At 42.8% G+C, this 22951-nt stretch overlaps 1 protein-coding gene across 5 annotated transcripts in view; it reads right to left on the bottom strand.

The window, feature by feature from the left end:
- The window catches only part of AMBRA1 (autophagy and beclin 1 regulator 1), a 194142-nt gene that overhangs the window by 149377 nt on the left and 21814 nt on the right, over positions 1–22951 (bottom strand). For 3 of the 5 annotated variants that reach the window (XM_051826317.2, XM_051826319.2, XM_051826321.2), the window contains one exon: positions 2761–2847. The exons of the other annotated variants lie outside the window; for them this stretch is intronic. In XM_051826317.2, coding sequence (XP_051682277.1) covers positions 2761–2847 — 87 coding nt within the window. The remainder of the gene's footprint in view (positions 1–2760; positions 2848–22951) is intronic. 5 annotated transcript variants of the gene reach the window in all.

The following is a 22951-nucleotide window of genomic DNA, read 5'->3' as shown; positions in this document are numbered from 1 at the left end:
TGCTATAGGAATCTAGGCTACCTCTGAAATGTCTTTCATCACAGGTGCTCGTACTTCTGGCCAACCATCACATGGAATTCCCAAGCAAGCCAGCTAACTACCTTTGGAACGCAAAAGTCTATTTTGTGGAATAACATGCTGCACTGAACACCAAATCATGGTCATACTGCAGATAGGCATGGAATGCAAAGATGACATGGCCAAGATCACCAGAGTACAAGAATTAGGTTCCTAAAAGCCTCAACTGCTGAATTTTCAGTATCTGTTTGGGTCCCTGCTGCTAATCATTTTACAAAGATAAATCACAGACTATGCCATTTTCCAACACTGAAGTCAATGCTCTAGAGTTGTTCTCTTATCTACCAAATATACAGAAATCTTCCAGCAGAAATTAAGCACTGTTGGTTAAATTCTCAAGTCACTCTGACTAGGAAAGAATATAAAAGGAAAAAAGTTTCAAGAGGACAAAGAAGATCTTTTACTTTTTTTGGGGGGGGAACCAATTTTGTATAGTGACCGTAAGTACATTCCTCAGTTTACAGCCTACACTAATGGAAAAAAAATATCATTCATGATAGAGGTAGAAATAATGTTGATGATAATAAATAAAGGTTTCTCTGTAGGTAGGGACTCAATTTCAGTACGTGTAACCCCAGTTGATTAATTTTACAATAGGACAGGAATTTCCTAAGTTATGAAACTATGGTAATAAAGGATTCCTGGCACAGTATCTTTGCCTCGTCCATTTAGGTATTCACAGAGAAGCTAAGTTTCTGAACACTGAGGAGACATCTCACAAAGGTTCTGACCTGTACATACTATACAGGATGAAGCATAAGAGGAAAATAAATTTAATAACCAATAAACAAAGAATAACAATTATTCTCCTACTGAAAAGCTGGAAAACCATCAAACAACCTGAAAGTATTCCCAGTGAAATTTGAATGTTTAAATAAATCCTCAAGATTTTTTTCAAGGAAAAATACTTTCCCCTCAAAAATAAAAAATCTATACTCAAAGAGAAAATGCAAAAACATCAATATCACAAAATATGGCACTTTCTGTGATAAAGAAATCAGAATAGGAACAAATAGATTACATGAAAGGACAAATATTGGTCTTTAAGAATCACTGTTGAACTTTGCCAGATTAAAAATTCCGGGGATAAGACTCCCATTGCTTTCCTAAAAGAAACTGTTGTATAGCAACAAGTTCTCTATCTTAGTGCTTCAAAGTGTTTGATTTCTGGGAAAAAAATCTCCTTCCCTTATTGAGGGCTTATAACTTTCTAACGTAATTAGAGACTAACCCAAGCTTTCTTGCTTCAGTCATCATCTAAACTGCCTGTTTTTAAAGTCCTTAACCACTATGTTCCCTGAACCTAGGATTTGTCATTTCTAGGGTATGGAAAAGGAAGATGATAACATAGAATCTTCTCACTAGAATCTCAAAAAGAATGCTAACCTAACAGGACTATGAAACAATAAAATCATTTAATATCCTGGGATGTGTATGATCTAAAGGTTATTCCAGGTAAACCCAAAATCCTTAATCTAGAATAAAGCTCATTGAGCTTTATCTGACCTATCCTGCTAACCTGCATCCAAACATCAAATACCCTTTGCTTTTGGCAAAGTCTCCCAGTGTGCTCTAGTATTGCTTAAGTAACATGCAGATTACTCCTTTCTGGATCACCAACAGAATTAGTACATTCATCTGCAAGATCCCCAAGGAGCTGATCTCTACAGATAAGTGTTACACATAAAACTGGACAGCCTATTCTTAGTCTTCAGTAATCAGAATCAGGGAAACGTAGGCCCTTGACATGGCCAAATGTTTTTTTTTCCTTGTTAACTTCTTCAAGAACTTTTCAAATTTCTTCTAGTAAGTGTAAAGCAAGCTCTTTAATAAATGGCACCTGTTCATTCAGTGTCCCTTTCTTCAGTTATGTCTTCCTTACGGCAGGCTCCAGAAATTCGGTATCTGAAAGAGCTTGACTTCTGCCCTTTGGTGTTCTAAATTCTCTCTCAAATGACAGCAAATGGGGTTCTTGTTTATTTAATTTTTAAGTAATTTCCCTATCAGCAAAAATAAAATTTTTGTTCCCATTTTGGTTGTACACTGGCAACAGCCTCTCCAGCCAGCAGAAAAAGAGTACCTTTAGGCTGGCATTTGGCAAAGTGGTAAAAACTCTGCTTGGGACACCCCATCCCACATCAGGGTGCCTGGGGTTCCAGTCTAGGCTCTGCTCCTATTCCAGTTCCCTGCTAATGTGCATCCTGGGAAGTAGCAGGAAATGGCTCAATCACCTGGGTCCCAGCCACCCATGCAGGATATTCAGATGGAGTTCCCAGTTCCTGGCTTAGGCCTGGCCCAGTCCCAGCCATGAAGGTATTTAGGAAGTGAACTAGAGAAAGAGAGATCTCTCCCAATCTCACTCCCTTTCAAACAAATAAATAAAAATTAATTTAAAAAAAAATCCTGTGTCTCTGACTGTGGGCTCCTCAGGACCCTCTTCTAACACCTCACTTGCAGATATGATCCCCAAAGGACAAGAGCTCGGTCATAACCTTCCGTCATCAGAGGAACTGTTCACTTACCTGCAACACTTCTCAATCACCTGAACCTCCTGTCTCAAGATTGTAACTGAAGAGTAAGAGCACCAGGACCAGAGAGGCACGAAATGGAGCTTCCAATAGCTTGGCAGCTCCAAGGCCACCCCTCCCCCCCACCTAGTGCCATTTCTCACTTCGGCCTTACCTCGCTGGGTCTGGGTAAATTGGGTGCTCTCTGGATCCTGCTCCATCATAACGGGATAATGAAATGAGGGAAGACTCCAGCAGCCTCCTAGCAGAGATTAAAAAAATGGCAATAATCCCTGTCAATTACCAACTCAGAGGTCAGTCATAAGGAAAAATGGGGGCGAGATAAATAAAGTCCCCCTGTGCAGCCAGCTGACACCTGCTATCTAGGATCATACCCTTCCTTTAGGCTAAGCAGGTAGATAAATAACTGATGAGCTATAGAGCTCCCACACTGGATACGGCCACTATATAATGCTGAATACTGCTCTTCAGTGAGAAATGAATAAGTGCTTCAGAGACATGATCTTATTTCTATTTGGAGTACCTCTTAGATACATAAGAGGGTGGTATCAACAAAAGAAAAAAGAACAGGCATAGAGATTGCCACGTACCACCAAAATTTGTCTTGGCATTCAGTTCCTCCATGCCACCATAATCCATACCCCCTTATCTTGCACTCACTCTGCTCTGCCCACACCCTTTTTGTGGGAAAGAATACTCCCCGAGGACTCTCTTAACAACTGACAAAAAACACTTACAAATATAATCTAACCCAATCACATATTGAACTGAGAAAATATGATACATACATATTTTGCTGACTACTTTTTGGGTGCCAGGCAATATACAGAGCACTTCACATGTATTTATTTAAATCTTACTACATCCTGAAAAAAAGATGTTCCACTACATACACAAGAACACTTGGAATAGAAGTTAAAGTACAAGCCCCTGTGGCATACACCTACTAAGCGATTATACCAGCACTCCACTGAAGGCCAGCCTTGAGTCCAAAATGCTTCAAACCTCATGTTTTACTTTCACAGTTCAGGGAGGAAACAAGTGCATGTGTAGAGGCTGTGAGCAGTGGAGACTGCCCAACAGGAAGGTGCCGGTCCCATCACTCAGCTCCAGCCAACACTACCAAGTGTGAATGCGGACTCAGTATTACTGGCTCTATTTTTAAAAGGAAGCCAGAAATCTGGAATTTTGCATTAAGTCTCCTGATTGTTCAATTTTAGCTACATTTTTTCCCCTATTTGTACAACCAGGGCAAGTTAAAACATAACTAATAAACATGGCCCAAGGGCTCCCTGGTTTGCCACGTCCGCCACACTGCTTTCCAACTCTTATGTGCCTTGGCAGCCAATCAAGCTCCTGCCACGGAACAGGTTTCTAAGGAAATGGACTCAGAAAGAAATGCATATTGTTCCTCTCTGGCAGCATCTTGCCTAGCTCTCCCAGGAACAGGTCTCCGGCTCCCTGCCAGACTCTTCTTTAAAGCAGATCTGCAGGATAAGGACAGCAGCTACCAATCTTTTCCAATTGAGTTAATTCAATTCACTGTTATTAAAACCAGCTGGCTTTAGGTACAGTCATGTGCAGTCACTTTACCCCAGCAACTGGCCCACCGCAGCCTTTCCCTAACACCCTCTCAACCTGGTTTATAATCTTTCCTGCCCCAGAGAAGATACTGTGAAATGATGTTTCCTGCCTAGACAAGGCTTACATCCCCATACTCAGACACTTTGGACAATCCTAAACAGAATGGAAAGAACACAATGTAGCCAACGAGGAAGAGAAGCCAGCAATAAAATACATTCTTCTCTCTAGTTGAAAGCCTGAATCCAAGTGATATCATTACATTTATAACAACTCATCAGAATGTTTCAGAAATTGGGATGCAGCTTACAATTCTGTAACACAGTGTAGTTGGTGAGATTTTTTTTTTTTCTCCATGGGCACACATGAAATAATGGCAAGTCACCAAGTCTGTGAAACACAGAATATTTCTGAGAGGTACAGGTAGGGAGAAGTACACAGAATGGGGATGGATAGAAGCAAAAATCTGAGAAGGGTACCTTGTATCCAAGATTCTATACTCATGATCTACTCATTACTAATAAACTAGTTCTTGAGGAACAAGGTGGGAGATGAAGAATGGGAACAGCTGGCTGCCAGAAGACTGTTCCATCCCCAAGTGCTCCGGAATTAGTCCAAAATATCCCTGAACCCTGTCGTGTTATCCTCCAAATGTCTCAGAGTATCCAAAACACGCACATCTGCCAGGAACACAATCCTGGTAAGTCAGAGGTAAGCATCCCCCTGACTATGCCACAACACTGATTGCTAAGAGATGAAATTACTTATTCGGGATCTGTAGAGGAGATTCCTGAACTGGAAGAGTTTGGATTAGATAACTTCAGTTTTAATTATTCCATTTTATAATTTTGCTGTCTGCTTGCAACACTCACTTCCTATCTTAACTAGCAAGACTTCTTTGAATCAGAATAAAACCAAAATGTTAAGCTTTGTCTCTGGGGAGTCCCTGCTTAGATTCTTCTGGAACTTTTATCTCCTGTTCCTACTTACTACAGACTCTACTGGTGCCAACTGCTCTTCAGACAGCACACTGGGACTGGCAAACACTTTAATCGATAACACTCAAAATCGGGAGAGCCAGTCACTGTGATCAGCACCTCCTCATGCATACCAGTCACTGATGAAGCAGAAGTTCTCCACACGTCCAGCACCAATACTACCTGGAGCACAAGTGCACTTCTATTGGCATGGAATAAAGAAAACCAGAGTTACTAGGCAAGTAAATATCACTACTACCACTCCCAGGAATCTCAGAGAAAGATCTCTCTCACCTAGCATTAGCTTCTGCAGAAAGCATTCAATAGGAAATGGCAAGAGCAAATGGAATGGGATGGCAGCTGTGCGCCTTCTGCTCTGGCCACCACAAATACAACTTGACTTAATGATCTATCATGCAATTTGATTATATAAAACCATGGAGGGCTTAGGAAGGTCTCAGACAAGCTGGTTAAGGCTTGAAGCTGCCATTTCATTCTGACCTATAGTCTCAATTTATAAATGTTTCTAAAAATCACTGAACATTTGACAGAAAAAAAAAATCTTTCATTTCTCTATAAGCTTGGTTCATTCTCTATACCGGCGGGATCCACGTGAGGTAACACAAGGGGTTGTATTATTTGATCCACTGGAGAGCAGGATGAAAATACTGTGACTTTTGCGTTATAATTGGCATAACCGTAATGCATAATGCAAAATGCATAACTATAATGTACATCTGTCAGGAACACAGGAACCCTTGGTAAGTTAGAGGTAAACATTACACACAAAGATTACTCAAAAAGCTTTTACTAATAAAGATATGTTTTTTAAGTCTGAAGGTTACCATTCTAGCAAACTATATAGTACTTTAAAAATACTCAATACTTAAAAATCTCTAATAGCCACCAATATAGAAAATAAAATAACCATAAATATATAAAAGCATAACCATACTCACTCATGGATACAGACAGCAAAAGAGAACAACGAAGCAAATGTAGTAAAAGGTAACTTTTAGAAAATGTAGGTAAAGGTACATGGAATTATTTGTACTATTTTTGCAACTTTTCTACCAGTCTAAAATTATTTCAAAACAACAACAAACAACATCCAATAGGGGTAGACATTTGGTGCAGTAGTAAGACACAGCCTGGGACACCTGCATCCCATGCTGGAATGCCTGGGCTCCAGTCTCAGCTCTGCTTCCGATTACAGCTTCCTGCCAGTTCAAACCATGGAAGGCAGCATCTCAATTACTTGTATTCCTGTCACCCACGTGGGAGACCTGGAATGAGTTCTGGGTTCCTGGCTTCGACCTGGCTTCGTGGCAACTATTGCAAATATTTGGGAAGTGAACCAGTAGATGCAAGATCTCTTTCTGTTTCCATCTCTTTTTCTCGGCCTTTCAAATACATAAAAAATCTAATATGCACAAATCTAAAAGTTAAATATTGAAACTAAAAAGGCAGCCATTCATTTAAAAAAATTACTCATTTATTTAAAAGGACTTAATAGCTCTGCATTGTGGCACAGTGGGTTAAGCTGCTGCCTATGAGACCTGCACACCAGCTCCCTGATAATGGGCCTGGGGAAAGCAGAGGAGGATGTCCCAAGTCTGTGGGCCCCTGCCATCTATGTGGTTCTCTGGATGGAGCTGCAGGCTCCTGGCTTCAGCCTGGCCCAGCCCCAGCACTGTGGCCATTTGGGAATGAACCAGCAGATAAAAGATTCTCTCTCTCTCTCTCTCTCTCTCTCTCTAGCAGATAAAGATTCTCATTCTCTCTCTCCTCCCCTCCCTTTCCATCTCCCTTATCCCTCTATCTCTGTAACTCTGCCTTCCAAATAAATAAATCTTTTTTTAAAATTATAAAAAGTATAATTTCTCAAAGTAGCAACTTTCTAATGCTCTAAAGCAGATTTGGTGACTACAGGCCCTGGGTCAGATGCCTGTTTTTGTAAATAAAGTTTTATCCGAACACAGCCACAACTATTCATTCACACATTGCTTTGGAGCTAGCAAGGCAGAGCTGAGTAATCTCGATAGAGACAAAGCCTAAAGTATTTATCACCTAGTCCTTAACAGGAAAATTTTGCCTGCCCTTGCTCTAAAATACGAGTTCACATAAAATGCCTTGAAACATAGGTAGAATAAGGAGCAGAACAGAAAAATAGAAATCAAAGTTTTATGCATCAGAGAAAGCCATCAAAAATTAAAATTAAGCCCCACTGAAATCATAAATCAATAGGCACACGATACAATTGTAAAAATTCCCTAACACTTTAGGGGCTGGCATTATGGCGTAGGAAGCTAAGCAGCCACCTGCAAGGCCAGCATCCCAAAGTGGACTGCCAGCTTGAGTCCGAATTTCTCTGCTTCCAATCCAGCTCCCTGCTCATGTGCCTGGAAAAGCAGCAGAAGATGGCCCATGTACGTGGGCCCCTGCTACCCACACGGGAGACCTGGATGTTGCTCCGGGCACTTGGCTTTCAGCCTGGCCCAGCCCCAGCCACTGTGGCTATTTGGGGAACGACCCAGCAGATGGAAGACCTTTTTTTTTTTTTTTTGACGGGCAGAGTGGACAGTGAGAGAGAGAGAGAGACAGAGAGAAAGGTCTTCCTTTGCCGTTGGTTCACCCTCCAATGGCCGCCTCGGCCAGTGCGCTGCGGCTGGCGCACTGTGCTGATCCGATGGCAGGAGCCAGGTACTTCTCCTGGTCTCCCATGGGGTGCAGGGCCCAAGCACTTGGGCCATCCTCCACTGCACTCCCTGGCCACAGCAGAGAGCTGGCCTGGAAGAGAGGCAACCGGGACAGAATCCGGTGCCCCGACCGGGACTAGAACCTGGTGTGCTGGCGCCGCAAGGCGGAGGATTAGCCTAGTGAGCCACGGCACCAGCCTCCACCAGTCTTTAAAGTAAATAAATAAATCTTTAAAAATCCCTAACACTCAAGATGAATATGTATTTGTTCCTTCCCTGATTAATATTCTGACTATGTGCAAGGGGGTTTCCCATTTCAGGCATATCCTTTGATGAGTAGGAATACAATAAAAAAAAATAGGGGGAGAAAGCTCTGGAAAAGAAAAGTGGTCAGGGCAAAGGAGAGGGTCATCTAAAAGAAAGGAATCTTCACTTCAAATTCAGTGGATATCAGTGTTGAGAAGCAGAAAGTCTGGGTACTAGCCAGTAAACAGACTCCTCTTTACTAAACAGTTATGTCCTGAAAACAAGTCTTTTAACTGATGTGAGATCACAGAAAATCAATATCTTAAAGCGAACAGACATGTTCAGACATTGTCCAAACACTAGAAACAACCCATTGCCAGACCTCCATGGCCCAACTGATAGGGAGAGCCTGCTCCAAGAAGCTGAGATGCCCTTGGCTCTCCATGCCCACTGAGTCATTCCTAGCCTGGCTCCACTGTCTGGGTGGCATCTGCTACTGCAATTCAGCAGAGCTAAACCCAAACTAACAGCTCACTTCTGCCTAGGAAATAAAAATCCAAATCCCTCAAACTGGCGTCCAAAGTTTTGCAGTCAACATTTCTCATTCCTTTTGGATCTACTGAATACTCTATCCTAATGGTTTTCAAACTTTTTGGTCCTGGGATGTTTTATCTATCACTATTTACCACATTTGAAATTAAAACAGAAAATTTTAATACAGAAGCACACAATTCCATTAACCATCCGAGTGAAACCTCATTACATTGCACATAGCCTCTAGAAAATTCCACTGTACAGTTCTGAAAGAACAAGAGTGAAGGGGACAAAGGATATCTCAGCATTATTATAAAAACAATTTTGACCTCAGGGATCTCAGACCATGCTTTGAGAAACACTGCTCTAGCTAAACTGAACAAACCCTCGCTATCCTATGAACTTATCTTGACCACTTCTTGTTTCTAAGAAGTTCTTTTTTATCACTGCCTACAAAAATCTTTCCAAGTGCAAATACCAGATTCTTCCAGCCAGAAGGTCACCCTCCTTTACCCACTGCACCACAGCATTCTTTACTTCTCTCAAGAGGCCTTCTCCTCAGTCACCTTGTACCAGGGTTACCTACAAGTATGTCTTGTCTCTGCTACTGGGCTACCAGCAACATCAAAGCAGGTACTGACTCCAAATCATCTTTTTATCCTCATCAAAACTCACACCCTAGGTAACATGTAATAAGAAGCCAATAAATATCTAGGTGAATAAGTCAACAGGCCTAGCTGGACTTGGAAGAATATGAAGACATATCTGATTGTCTCTCATTGACCCCAAGACTTTCAGACAGGTTGTTAGATGTCTAAACACTCACACCAAAACTCCTGAAGGAACCAGGTTTTCAGAAACTGCTTGCATCACCCTTCATCCTGCTGGTCACTTAAGCTGCTCTGGTTCAAGTGCTGACATAGTTGTCCTGATAAAAAAGTGCAAATCGGGTCCCTTGGAGGGTCATTAAACTATATAGTCAGAGGCTGGCTACTTGCCTGGGAAACTACACTGACAATCATGGATTGTATATTGCTGAAAGAGTCCTCACAGGGTAAAAAGGGCAATGTTTGCAGGGGATAAAGGGCAGGAGGCCAAAGAAATCTGGAGGCACTGTTCCTCTCTCCATTTCTGAATCTTGCTCTGCAAGCCCAGATCTCTGCCACAGCGCATGCCTGGGCCAGGAGATGACAAGCCCTTACTCTTTGTGAAAAATAATTGTGTGTTCTGAAACGACACCTCTATTATGATTTCCAAATTGACATCTCTGCTTTAAAGCAAAGGCATGCAAGCCTCCCCATTTCACACACTAGCAATTATCGTTTAACTTATTCAACGATAGGCACTCATCTGATCGCTGCAGGGCCCTGAAGCTGGAAGTGTGCACTTACAGTGCAAGTGCAGTTGTCAGCAGAGCCTGGAATGCAATTCCTACCCCTGCTGTGGGGTGGACCAAGGCAAGGTGGCACTGCTAAAGGCTATCCTCAGGGGGGCCAGTGCTGTGGCATAGTGGGTAAGGCCGCTGCCTGCAGTGCCAGCATCCCATATGGGTGCTGGTTCAACTCTTGGCTGTTACACTTCCAATCCAGCTCTCTGCTATGGCCTGGGAAAGCAGTAGAAGATAGCCCAAGTCCTTGGGCCCCTGCACCCATGTGGGAAGACCTGGAGAAAGTTCCTGGCTTCGGATCAGCACAGCTCCAGCCGTTGCGGACATCTGGGGAGTGAACCAGCAGATGGAAGACCTCTCTCTCTCTTTCTCTGCCTCTCCTTCTCTATGTAACTCTGACTTTCAAGTAAATAAAGAAATTAAAAAAAAAAAAAGGCTATCTTTAGGGTAAAAAACACAGATACATTACAAAAAAGAGCTTGCAGTACCTTGTGGTGTGGATCAGCTTTACTTTACTACCACCAAGCATCAACAAGTCATGGAGCTCAAAACAATACCTTTTACTAGAAAAGCTCAAAAACATCTTACAAAACATTAATGTATTCTGCAATGCCTCCGGGCAGTGAGCGATAGACGGTAAAACATCAGAGCACAACATAATCACCCAAATAACAAAAGGGAGGAAACCAGAAACAGAATTTATACAGAGTGTGCAATCATGTATTTAGCTATACAAAAGTCTTGCCTGAAAAGTCAGCCAGACCCCTCTGGGAATATGTGACCCTCTGCTGTTTGGTGGGTGGTTACTTTTAATACACTTGTAAATGACTGCTTGGCACTATGCTTAGCTCTTACACATTACAATATGGTTGTAATAAAAACTCACTTTTATCAGCACGTAAACGCAAAGGCACAAGCTGACCTACATGGACGTCCTCCTCTGCATCCAATCCATTTTTTCTGCCTGTCACAGGCCACAGACTTGTTTTTGAATCAGGAATTTATATTAGAGGCTTTCTACCACGGGGTGAATAAGAGCAGATCTCTGAAAAATAGTTCTAGTTCTGATACTCACAAGCACGCATGATCCCACAAGGAGCTTTTGGGATAAATAATTCTAGACTTTAAAAGGCAGTGTAGGGGTTGGCACTGTGGCACAGCGGGTTGACGCACTGGGGTGCCAGTATCCATATATGGGCACTGGTTCTGGTCCAGGCTGTGCCACTTCCGATCTGGCTCTCTGCTATGGCCTGGGAAAGCAGTGGAAAATGGCCCAGGTCCTTGGGCCGCTGCACCCGCATGGGAGAACAGAGGAAGCTCCAGGCTCCTGGCTTTGGATCAGCGCAGTTCCGGCCATTGTAGCCATCTGGGGAGTGAACCATTGGATGGAGGACCTCTCTCTCTGCCTCTCCTCTCTCTGAGTAACTCTGACTTGCAAATAGATAAATAAATCTTTAAAAAAAAAAAAAAAAAGCAGTGTATACTAATTAACTGGTTTCTCCCGAAATAAAGGAGAGTTTTATAGAATTCCACAATCTACAATTCTCAGTTAATTTAGTTCAGAATAACAGACAAGGGGCCGGTGTTGTAGAAAAATGAGTTAAGCCACTATCTGCAATTCCAGCATCTCATATGGGCGCCAGTTCCAGTCCTGGCTGCCCTACTTTCAATCCAGCTCCCTGCTTATGAGTCTGGGAAAGCAGCAAAAGATGGGCCAAGTCCTCGGACCCCTACACCCACATGGGAGACCTGGATGAAACTCCTGGCTCCTGGCTTCAGCCTGGCTCAACCCTGACTGTTGTGGCCATTTGAGAAGTGAACCATAGGATGGAAGACCTCTCTCTCCTTGTCCCCTTCTGTGTGTGTGTGTCTGTGTGTGTGCACGCATGCATGCAAGTCTGCTCAAATAAATAAAATAAATTAAAAAAAAAAAAAAGGCAGACAAACCCTCAGAAGTCTTTGCTCAGGCCCACTAATTCTACAAAGAATACACTGGTAGAATCATTTACTGCTTTAATACTAACAAACCCATAATATCTTCTAGGATGATCTTCACATTTAGATTCCTGACCTGAAAATTTAAGAATTCTTGGCCAAGGCCATTCATTATGGACAGACCTTTGATCTTGGTATACTCTAAAAGCTATATTCTATCACAGGAACTAAAATCCTAGGGTCAACATCAGGAAGGAAAAGATGGTTGAGAAATGAAGCCTTTCCAGAAAATGAGGGCAAAAGAAAGCAAAGTGGGCTGGGGCATTTATTAACCAGAGGCAAAGAGGCAGCTTTCCTGGCTCACATCTGTTTGTATAATGAGGTTTCTGGAGTCTATAGAAATAGACAGGAGGCAGAGACTCCAGCTGGGCCTCCTAACAATCTACAGTTGGCCCTGGAGCAGACACAAGCTCAGAGTACAATCCTCGTTTCATTCTGAACTGCTTCTCCCAGTGACATTTGATTTTTCACTGATTTGTCTCTTGGGCACATATCACTTCCCTTTCTACCCTGATCTTGACTTCAGCAACCATCCTGGATCCCTCTTGGACTTAGCATTTAACTCCACTAGAATAATTTTCCCCACCATTTCCCTCTGTCTAGACAACATGAAATTGTCATAAAAGACACCTGAAGTACAATTAATACAGAAACTGCAATTTCCACTCTCCTCCCCCGTACCTCCAAAGAATCGCACATCACCGCCCTCCAGCATGTCAATCAATACTACACCGATGAATATTAACTCTGTGGTGCCGGGAAACCATTTAATTCCCAGCTTGCTAAAAATTATGCATTTTCACTTCTACCATAATTAGGATATGTAAATTGCCTTCTCTCTACCAGCACTGATGGCCATAACCTCAGAGATCCGAATGCCTGCTTGAACCTACACCTGTGTAAAGAGTCCATATAACTATCACTTTCCCCAGCTGCTTTTTATTTGGGGGAATCACAGACAAAAGGAAAAAGACAAGGCAAAAGAAGGGAGAGACAATGAAAGGCATGACTCCAGACCCCCAGAAGCAGTCAGCCCTCTTACAACAATTGTAAGAATAAGCTTGTTTGAAGCCACTGCCAATTCCTTGTGAGATGGCATATTTTCTTTTCAATAGCAAGATCAAAGAACAGCAAAGCATGAAGTAATTTATTAGTGGTTTTCAACGACAGTGGGCCCCCCCACCCCAGGTACATTTTGGCAAATGTCTGGAGATATTTTTGGTTGTTACAACCAGGTGAGAAGAATGCTACTAGCCTCAACTTTGTAAAGGTCAGGAATACTACTAATCCTACAATGAGCAGGACAGCCTACCAGAATAAAGAATTCTCCAGCTCTAAATGTCAGTAGTGCTGCTGTTAAGAATTTCTCTGATAGATCTTAATAATCCGAGACTAATCAAGAGAAACTCTGAATAACAAAAATACAATGCAAGTTGGTGTTCGAGTTTTAGAAGCAGCCTGCAGTTTAAATTCCATTTTTTGAGGCCGGCATGGTGCAGTGGGCTTAAGCTGCCACTTGCAATGATGGCATCCCATATCAGAGTGCTGGTTTGAGACCTAGCTGTTCCACTTCCAATCCAACTCCCTGGAAATATGCCTGGGAAGACATGGGAGATGGCCCAAGTACTTGGGCTCCTGCTACCCACATGGGAGACCAGGATGAAATTCCTGTTTCCTGGCTTTGACCTGAACCAGACCTGGCTATTTCAGCTATTTAGGAATGAACCAGTGGATGGAAGACATCTCTCTCTCTCTTTCAAATGAATGAATGAATGAATAAACAAATAAATAAATTTTAGGGGTATATTTGAAAGGCAGAGTTATGGTTGTGGGGGAGGTGGGTGGGAGGAGGAATCTTCCATCCATTGGTTCACTCCCCAAATGGCTGCAACTGCCAGAGCTGTGCTGGTCCAAGGCCAGGAGCCAGGAGCTTCTCCTGGTCTCCCATGTGAGTGCAGGGGGGCTCAAGGACTTGGGTCATTTCCTTTGCTTTCCCAGGCACAATAACAGCGAGTGGATTGGAAGTGCAGCAGCTGGATCTCAAACCAGCAACCGTATGGGATGCCGGTGTTACAGATGAACCTGTTATGCCACAACACCAGCCCCCAAAAATAAATCCACCTTGTGTCACTTGCTAGCTGTGTGACTTTGGGCCAGTTCATTATCCTCAGCTTCCACACAGGAAGGGAAATCCCTATTTCACAAAATGGCTGGGATTAAGTGAGAACATATTTAAGGTACAGTAGCCACACACAATACAAGAATTAGCTACTTCTTTTCTTCTGTGGATTACAACTCCCAAGATATCTTCAGGGAATATGATGTTCTCTGGCCACTCAAGTCACCGTGTCTAGATAGAAAGGTGCTTTGTCAGGAAGAAAGGTGTGTTGAAGAAGGATGGATACCACAAGGCATAAATGTGGGTACCTGGGCCCTGAGAATCACATGATTTCCATTCAAGTAAACCAAGCACAGTCAGGTATCTGTCCACAATTTTTCTGTGGTTCTATGCACATACTGATTTAAACTACAAATACTGAATGTCTACTATTGGCTTTGTATTAATACAGGATTGGCTTTGTATTAATACAGGCTGAGTACACATTATCCAAAATGCACGGGGGCAAAAACATTTCATATTTTGGAGTTTTTCAAATTTTGGGACATTTGCATAGACTGCCAATTGAAAACCCCAAATACAAAGTTTCAGATTTCAGAGTTTGGGACAAGGATGCTCAACCTGTATAGAAACAGACATGGTAGTTGGTCTCCAAAAGATGGACCCCAAAGAAACACACCTCTCAGTATCCCTACCCTGTGTGGCACCCTCCCACACTGATCCTAGACTCATCAATGACTTGCTTTAATCAAGAGAATGAGGAAGGCAGTACCAATTCAGGGACATTGTAAGAGAACTGGCAGCTTCCATTTCCTTTCTCTTAGAACTGTCACTTAAAGAGCCTTAAGCTGCTATGCTATGAGTCTGGCTTCTCTAGAGGAGAGAGGAGCACAGGAGGCCAAATGGAGAACAGAGACCCACATGTCCCAGTTGAGCCTTCAAATAACTTCAGAAAGAACTTAAGGATGACCAGCAGAAGAACTTTCCAACTGAATCCAGTCCACCCCAAGAACCACAAAAGATAAAAAAAGAGTTGTTTTATGTCACTAAGTTTTGGTATATGTTTTTTTTTTCTTTTAGGAAAGGATTATTTGGGTGGGGGAACCCCGATGGGCTGGGGAGGGGAACGTGTGAGGGAAGAAGAGACAAGGAAAGAATAGAGATCGAGCGGTATATGGTTTGTTAATACATCAATATTTGTAGAGTTTTCAAGCTAGTCACAATAATGGCATTAGAATTAAGTTCATATAGTTAATAGTTCTAAAGTTATCACTCTTTCCTCAAAGAAACCTTGGCTATTAAAAAAAAAAAAAAAACAAGATATTTGAAAACAGATTGTAAACAATAAAACTCCATACCAACTTGCTCAGTGTGAATAAAGCATAATGCTGACATTGGTCTGAAGACTCAATGTCAATTCAGAATGACTTGGTACTCTTTCCTGCTCCAATGAGGTGCTCCATCATTTTGAAATGTACATCTGCTCTGGATGGCTCCCTCTCAATGCAAAAGTTAGCCCCAGAATTTGAGAAATTAAGGCTATTTGTGCTCTATCTCTTATCAAGAACCAGGGTAAGTTTCTTTTTACTTTTTTTTTTTTTTTTTTTTTGACAGGCAGAGTGGACAGTGAGAGGGAGAGAGAGAGAGAGAGAAAGGTCTTCCTTTGCCGTTGGTTCACCCTCCAATGGCTGCTGCGGCCGGCGCGCTGCGGCAGGTGCACCGTGCTGATCCGATGGCAGGAGCCAGGTACTTATCCTGGTCTCCCATGGGGTGCAGGGCCCAAGTACCTGGGCCATCCTCCACTGCACTCCCTAGCCACAGCAGAGAGCTAGCCTGGAAGAGGGGCAACCGGGGCAGAATCCGGCGCCCCGACCGGGACTAGAACCTGGTGTGCCGTCACCGCTAGGCGGAGGATTAGCCGGCCAGGGTAAGTTTCTTTTGCAAAAATTTCAAAAGGAGTGCAAGAAAAATGAGGATAATATTCCACTCCTTTGCTATAGCCCAAACTACTTTTCGTATTATCAAACTTTTTAAAATAGAATGTTTTTGTGTATGTTGCAAGTGATTGGTGGGAGTAACTACCACAAGCCCTGTCATAACAGCCATGCCTTCTTTCATAAGGCCTTACTTTGTAGAGCCAGCCCTCTGTTATCTGTGAGTTCCACATCCATGGATTCAACCAACAATCCAATCCATGGATCCAACCAAATATTTCAAAAACATATCTGAAAAAAAAAACTGCATCAGGACTAGACATATATGGATGTTTTCTTATCAGTATTCCCTACACAATACAGTATAACAACTGTTCACATAGCATTTACATTGTATTAGATATTACAAGTAATCTAGAGGTGATTTAAAATATATAGCAGTTGGGCAGTACTTGTGGCACAGTGGTTAAGATGCTGCCTCTGATGCTCACATCCCGTTTTGGCGTGCCTAGGACTGGGTCCCTGCTATTTTCTGTAAGGAACATTCTTGGAGGCAGCAGCTGATGACTCGAGTGGATGAGTCCCTCCCAATCACGTGAGAGACCAGACAGAGTTCAGAATTCCTGGCTTTGGCCCAGCCCTGGCTGTTGTAGACATTTGCGGAGTAAAAGATTGATCAACATCTCTCTCTCCCTCTCCCTCTCCCTCTCTCCCTCAGTGTCACTCTGCCTTTCAAATAAATAAATAAAATGCTAAAATGAATGCAAAATATTTGGGAAAATTGCACAGGTATATGCAAATACTACATTATTTTACTATACAGGACTCTCAGCATCCACAGTTTTGGAATCTCCCTGCAGGGCAGGGAAGGAGGGAGAAGTATGTTTTGGTTTACTCCCGATTTATATGAAAAGATTTCACAAATATCCTAGGAAGCCTGAAGTCCAGAAACTGATAACAGCAGTCATAAAAGAAAATAATACAAGAGAATATGTTACGACAAAGGAGATCTTTTTGTTTTGTTGAACAGAATATGGAGGAGAAAGGGTAGGGGGAAGAGCTGGCAGTTTTTGAACAAAGCTGGAGGAATCATACTTCTTGATTTCAAAACATATTACAAAGCCACAGTAACCAAAAGAGTATGCTACTGGCAATAAAGACAACATATATACCAATGAAACAGAATACAGAGACCACAAATTAACTCAGGAATGTGCTCAAATCATCTTTGACAAGAGTGCCATGATAACAGTTGAGTAACAGTCTAAGGCCGGTGCTATGGTGTAGTAGGCTAAGCCTCTGCCTGCAGCACCAGCATCCCATATGGGTGACGGTTCAAGTTCCAGCTGCTCTCTTCTGATACAGTTCTCTGCTTACAGGCTAGGAAAGCAGTGGAAATGGCCCAAGTGCCTGGGCCTATGCACCCATGTGAGAGACTCAAAAGAATCTCCTGGCTTAGAACGGACCCAGCTCCAGTAGTTACAGACGCCTGCCTGCCTGCCTGCCTGCCTGCCTTCCTTCCTTCCTTCCTTCCTTCCTTCCTTCCTTCCTTCCTTCCTTTCTTTCCCTCCCTCCCTCCCTCCCTCTCTCTGTCTATAACTCTGCCTCTCAAATAAATAATCTTAAAAAAAAAAAAAAAAGATACAACAGTCTCTTCAACAAATGATGCAGGATAACTGCATATCCACAAGTAGAAGAATAAAGATGAGGACCCGCACCGTGGTACAGTGGGTTAAATTACTGCCTTCAGCGTCAGCATCCCCCAAATGGGTACCAGTTTAAGACCTGGCTGCTCCACTTCCAATCCAGCTCTCTGCTAATGTGCCTGGGAAAGCAGCAGAAGATGGCCCAAGTGCTTGAGCCTCTGCACTCACAGAGAGACCTGGACAAAGCTCCAGGTTCCTGGCTTCAGCCTGGCCCAGCCCCAGCCATTGCAGCATTTGGGAAATGAAAAAGTGAATGGAAGATCTCTCTCTCTCTCTTTCTCTGTATGTGTGTGTGTGTGTGTGTGTATGCATATATATATGTATATATAAAATCTTTCTCTCTGGCTCTGTTTCTACCTCTCCCTAACTCTGACTTTCAAGTAAATAAATAAATGTTTATATATAAAAAAAGATGGATCCTTAATGTATACCAGGTGCAAATATGAACTAAAAATGGATTAAAGACTACAGATAAAACCTGAAACTACAGAATTTATAAAATAAAGAGTAAGGGAGTTTTATGATACAAGAATAGGGCAAGGATTTCTAGACATATCAAAAACAGAGGCAACAAAAAGGACTACATAAAACCAGAAATTCTCTGCAGCAAATGAAACAATCAACAGAGTGAAAGGACAACCTATAAATGGAAAAAATATTTACTAACAAATACCAGGTAAGGGGTCAATATCAATAATATATAAAGAGCTTCTACAAATCAATCATAACATAACCATATCAAATAGTGAGCAAAGGACTTGACTACACCAATACTGAAATACAAACAGCCAACAAACCTGAATAGATGCTTTAGCATCACTTATTATCAGGGAAATGCAAAATTAAAACCAAAATCATTTATTACTTCACATCTATTAGAATGCCAATAACAAAAGGGAAAAAAATAATAGGTGCTGTCAAGGATTTGAAGTTGTAACTCTTTGTGCATTATTGCAAAGACTGTAAAACAGTTCACCCACTGTGGAAAAAAACAGGATCCTCAAACAATTAAAAATAGAATTGCCACAGAGGGTGGCCTAGAAGTTAAGATGCCTGCATACCATGAGAGAACCCGAGTTCAAGTCTTGGCTTGGTTCCCAATTCCAGCTTCTTGCTAGTACAGACCCTGGAGGCAGCAGGTGATGGCTCAAGTACTTGGGTTCCTGCCACCCATGTAGGAGACCCAGCCAGAGTGCCTGGCTCCCAGTTTCAGCTGGGAATGGGGAAGTTCTCATTTCTTTCTTTCTTTCTTTCTTTCTTTCTTTCTTTCTTTCTTTCTTTCTTTCTTTCTTTCTTTCTTTCTTTCTCTTTCTCGTTCTTTCTCTCCTTCCACCTCTCAAATAAATAAAATTTTTAAAAAGAACTGCCATATGATCTAAAAATTCCACTATATATCCAGAAGAACTGAAAATAGGATCTCAAAAAGATACTTGCAGCCCTACTCCTGGCAGCATTATTCACAGTAGCCAAAATGTGGAAGCATCCTAAATGTCTATCAAGGGATGAATAAATACAGAAAATGTGATATATACATGGAATGAGATATTAACCAGTGTTTAAAATTCTGATATGTTAAAACATAGATTAACCATAAGGATATTATGCTAACAGATATAAATCAATAAAAATGACAAATACTGCAGAATTCGACTTATATATCCCAAGTAATCAAACTCATAAAAAGAGAAGTAGAATGATGGTTGCCAGGGGCTTGTTTTCCAGAGGAAGCTGTTGTTTTGTAGTTTTCAGTTATACAAGATGAAAAAGTTCCGAGGCCACTGCTATAGCATAGCAGGTAAAGCCAGAACCTACCATGCCATCATCCCATATGGCCCTGGTTCAAGTCCCAGCTGCTCCACATGTGACCCTGCTCCCTGCTAATGAACCTGGGAAAGAAGCAGCAGAAGATGGCCCAAGTCCTTGGGCCCCGGAACTCACATGGGAGACCCGGAAGAAGCTCCCAGTTCCTGGCTTCAGATCAGCCCAGCTCTGGCTGTTGCAGCCATTTGGGAAATGAACCAGCAGATGGAAGATCTCTGTTTCTCCCTCTCTCTCTCTCCTTCCATCTGTAACTCTGCCATTTGGAAAAATAAATATTTTAAAAAATGAGAGAGAGAGGGGCTGGCGCTGTGGGTTAAAGCCCTGGCCTGAGGCACCGGCATCCCATATGGGCACTGGTTCTAATCCTGGCTGCTCCTCTTCTGATCCAGCTCTCAGCTATGGTCTGGGATAGCAGTGGAAGATGGCCCAAGTCCTTAGGCCCCTGCATCCACGTAGGAGACCCAGAAGAAGCTCCTGGCTCCTGGCTTCGGATTGGTGCAACTCTGAGTTTTGTGGCCATCTGGGGAGTAAACCAGTGAATGAAAGACCTCTTTCTCTGTCTCTCTCTCTGTAACTCTGTCTTTCAAATAAATAAAATAAATCTTGAGAGAGAGACAGAAAGAGAGAGAGAGAGAGAAATTTTTAAAATCTATACAATGATATGCATGCAGCTAACAATACCGTACTGTAAACTTGGAAAATTGTTAAGAAAGAAAATCCATGTCATGTATTTTGTTTTGTTTTTTTTACCACACATACCAAAAAAGAGGTGGGGGTACATCTACCACAAGAACAAAGGAAGGGAAAAAAAAAAAAAAGGGCCGGCGCCGCCAGCACCCCAGGGTTCTAGTCCCAGTCGGGGCGCCAGATTCTGTCCCAGTTGCTCCTCTTCCAGTCCAGCTCTCTGCTGTGGCCTGGGAAGGGAGTGGAGGATGGCCCAAGTGCTTGGACCCTGCACCCACATGGGAGACCAGGAGGAAGCACCTGGCTCCTGGCTTTGAACTGGCACATCGCGCTGGCTGTAGTGGCCATTTGGGGGGGGGGGGTGAACCAATGGAAGGAAGACCTTTCTCTCTGTCTCTCTCTCTCTCTCACTGTCTAACTCTGCCTGTCAAAAAAAAAAAAAAAAAAAAAAAAAAGAACAAAGGAAGGAAAGGATAAAAGCCACCTTGCTGAGATGATGCTGATGTGAGCCAAGGGGACAGCAGGGAGATGGAAGCAGAAGAAGCTAGCATACCTTTGTAAACATATGTAAAGGAGGAAAAAACCAGAAGAGGTAAAAAGATTCACACCCATACCCTCTGATGCAGCAAAAGGGCATAATGTTAACAAGCTGCAATTCTTTCCATGACAAAGTCATAATTTCAGCCTTTGATTTCTTTATTATTACAATTTTCTCCTGAGCTAACTTCTCTTTAATTTCCTGGCAGGTCACATCCAGGTCATGTGGCCTTTTCACTGAACTCAGCCTTCAGTCTAAAGTGCTCTGCTCACAGGGAGAGATGCAAGCATTCTCCTACACGCTCTTGCACAGTCCACTTACAGTCTCTAAGAAGGGTGCTCTTGTACTGCACAACGTGATCTCATGGAGACACACTCACTAAAGTGAGCTCCATCCAGCAAGTGAGTTTGGAACCTCCACTTTCCTCCTTTGGAAACAGAGGAGGAGTTTATTAATTGCTGCTATTTTAAAATCAGGCAGCTTCTCGGGGGAAGGGGCTGTCAGCATGTCAGCAGAGGAGACCCTGGGGTGAATTAGGCAGGATGGGTGCAGAGAGGGTACTGCTGTGTCAAGTGCCTCCCTCTGGTGGAGCCGAGTGGTAAGGCACTTAGGAAATAGCAGGCCTACATCTGAACCGGCAGCACATCTTGCTTCCAACTAATGCAAGGATCATGGATACAAAACTAGCCACGTGTAGGCAAAGGCATTAAGTCCACACCTTGACTAATGGGGCATCAACTCATGATGATTCTTATCACACGGGAATGCAAGTCGGTGTTGCCAGATCTTTTGTATTTTCTAATACAGTCCAGAAATTTGGATTAATGTGGAGAAAACTGACATTTTTAGAAACATTGTAAAGGCCTAATATACCTGAAGTGCTATTTTGCAATCTCTGGGATAATGCAACAGGGCCACCCATTAAAGCAGAATTTGTTCACATTAATGTTATCAGAAATGTTCCTAAGGAGGAGCAGAAATGAGATGCACTAGATCCTGCCCCCACCTCCCAATAAACATATAAGAAGTTCAGGAGGAAGACAAGGGGAAGCTACCTACACAGCTCCAATGAGCTAGGACCAATTACAATACACAAAACATATTATGCAAACAGAGCTCCATACACCTGGTGTTATTGTCTTGGAAAAACCTCCAACGCCCTTTAAAACATTACTCTGAATAGATACAGCAGAGAAGGAAATCTTAAGGGGGAAAGAATGAGTATATGGGAAATTGCTCTCCGTGTATTTGCAGCTCACATAGATCTCTCTACAGCTACCCTAGAGCTCCAACCTCCTAAGCTGACAAAAGTGATTACATTTTTTCGTGTTTCACAGCCCACTCCACATCATTCAGCTGAAGAGAGAAGAATGCTGAGGAATAATTTAGACCACCCTAACAGGTGCTAATCTGACCTGCACAGGGGGAAGGGTGCCTGCCAAGCATACTGCCTGGAGGGCCTGGAGGGCAGAGAGCCTGGAGGCTCATCATACCCTCCCAACCAGGGCAAACAGCCTCACTTGCACGCAATTCCCAAGACAGACATAGGTGAGACTAGAGAATCTTGCTTCAGGGCAGACAATACAGGAAACAAGAAATTATTTATGCATTTATGCATGCTTTTAACCATCAAAGAATCTCACCAAGACCCAACACTTAGGGCATCTAGTCCAAAGTACAGAGAGAGAACAAGAACATGTGCAGGAGATCCCACTGACCTCTTCTGGGCCCCTGCTGTGATAATGCCTCCTATTACTCTAACTCCTGACTCTTCTCCAAACTAAGTTCATAGAAAGCAGGGATAAAGCATTGTGGTATAGCAGGTTAAGCTACCACCCGCAATGAAGGCATCCGGAATCAAAGCACCTGTTTGATTTCTGACTGTTCACTTCCAACCCAGCTTCCTGCTAGATGTGCCTAGTAAAGCAGCAGATGACGGCCAAGCACTGGAACCCTGCCACCTATGTGGGAGACCTTAATGGAGTTCCAGGCCACTGACTCTGCCTGGACATGCCCCAACTGCTTCAGCCATTTTGGGGGAAACCAGTAGATGGAAAATCTGATTCTCCTCTCTGTCACTCTACCTTTCAAATAAATAAATACTTTCTAAAAAAATAAAGCAGG

The sequence above is a fragment of the Oryctolagus cuniculus genome, chromosome 1 (genome assembly GCF_964237555.1).
Source record: "Oryctolagus cuniculus chromosome 1, mOryCun1.1, whole genome shotgun sequence".
Taxonomy (NCBI): Eukaryota; Metazoa; Chordata; class Mammalia; order Lagomorpha; family Leporidae; genus Oryctolagus; species Oryctolagus cuniculus.
This window is presented reverse-complemented; position numbering and strand designations above follow the sequence as displayed.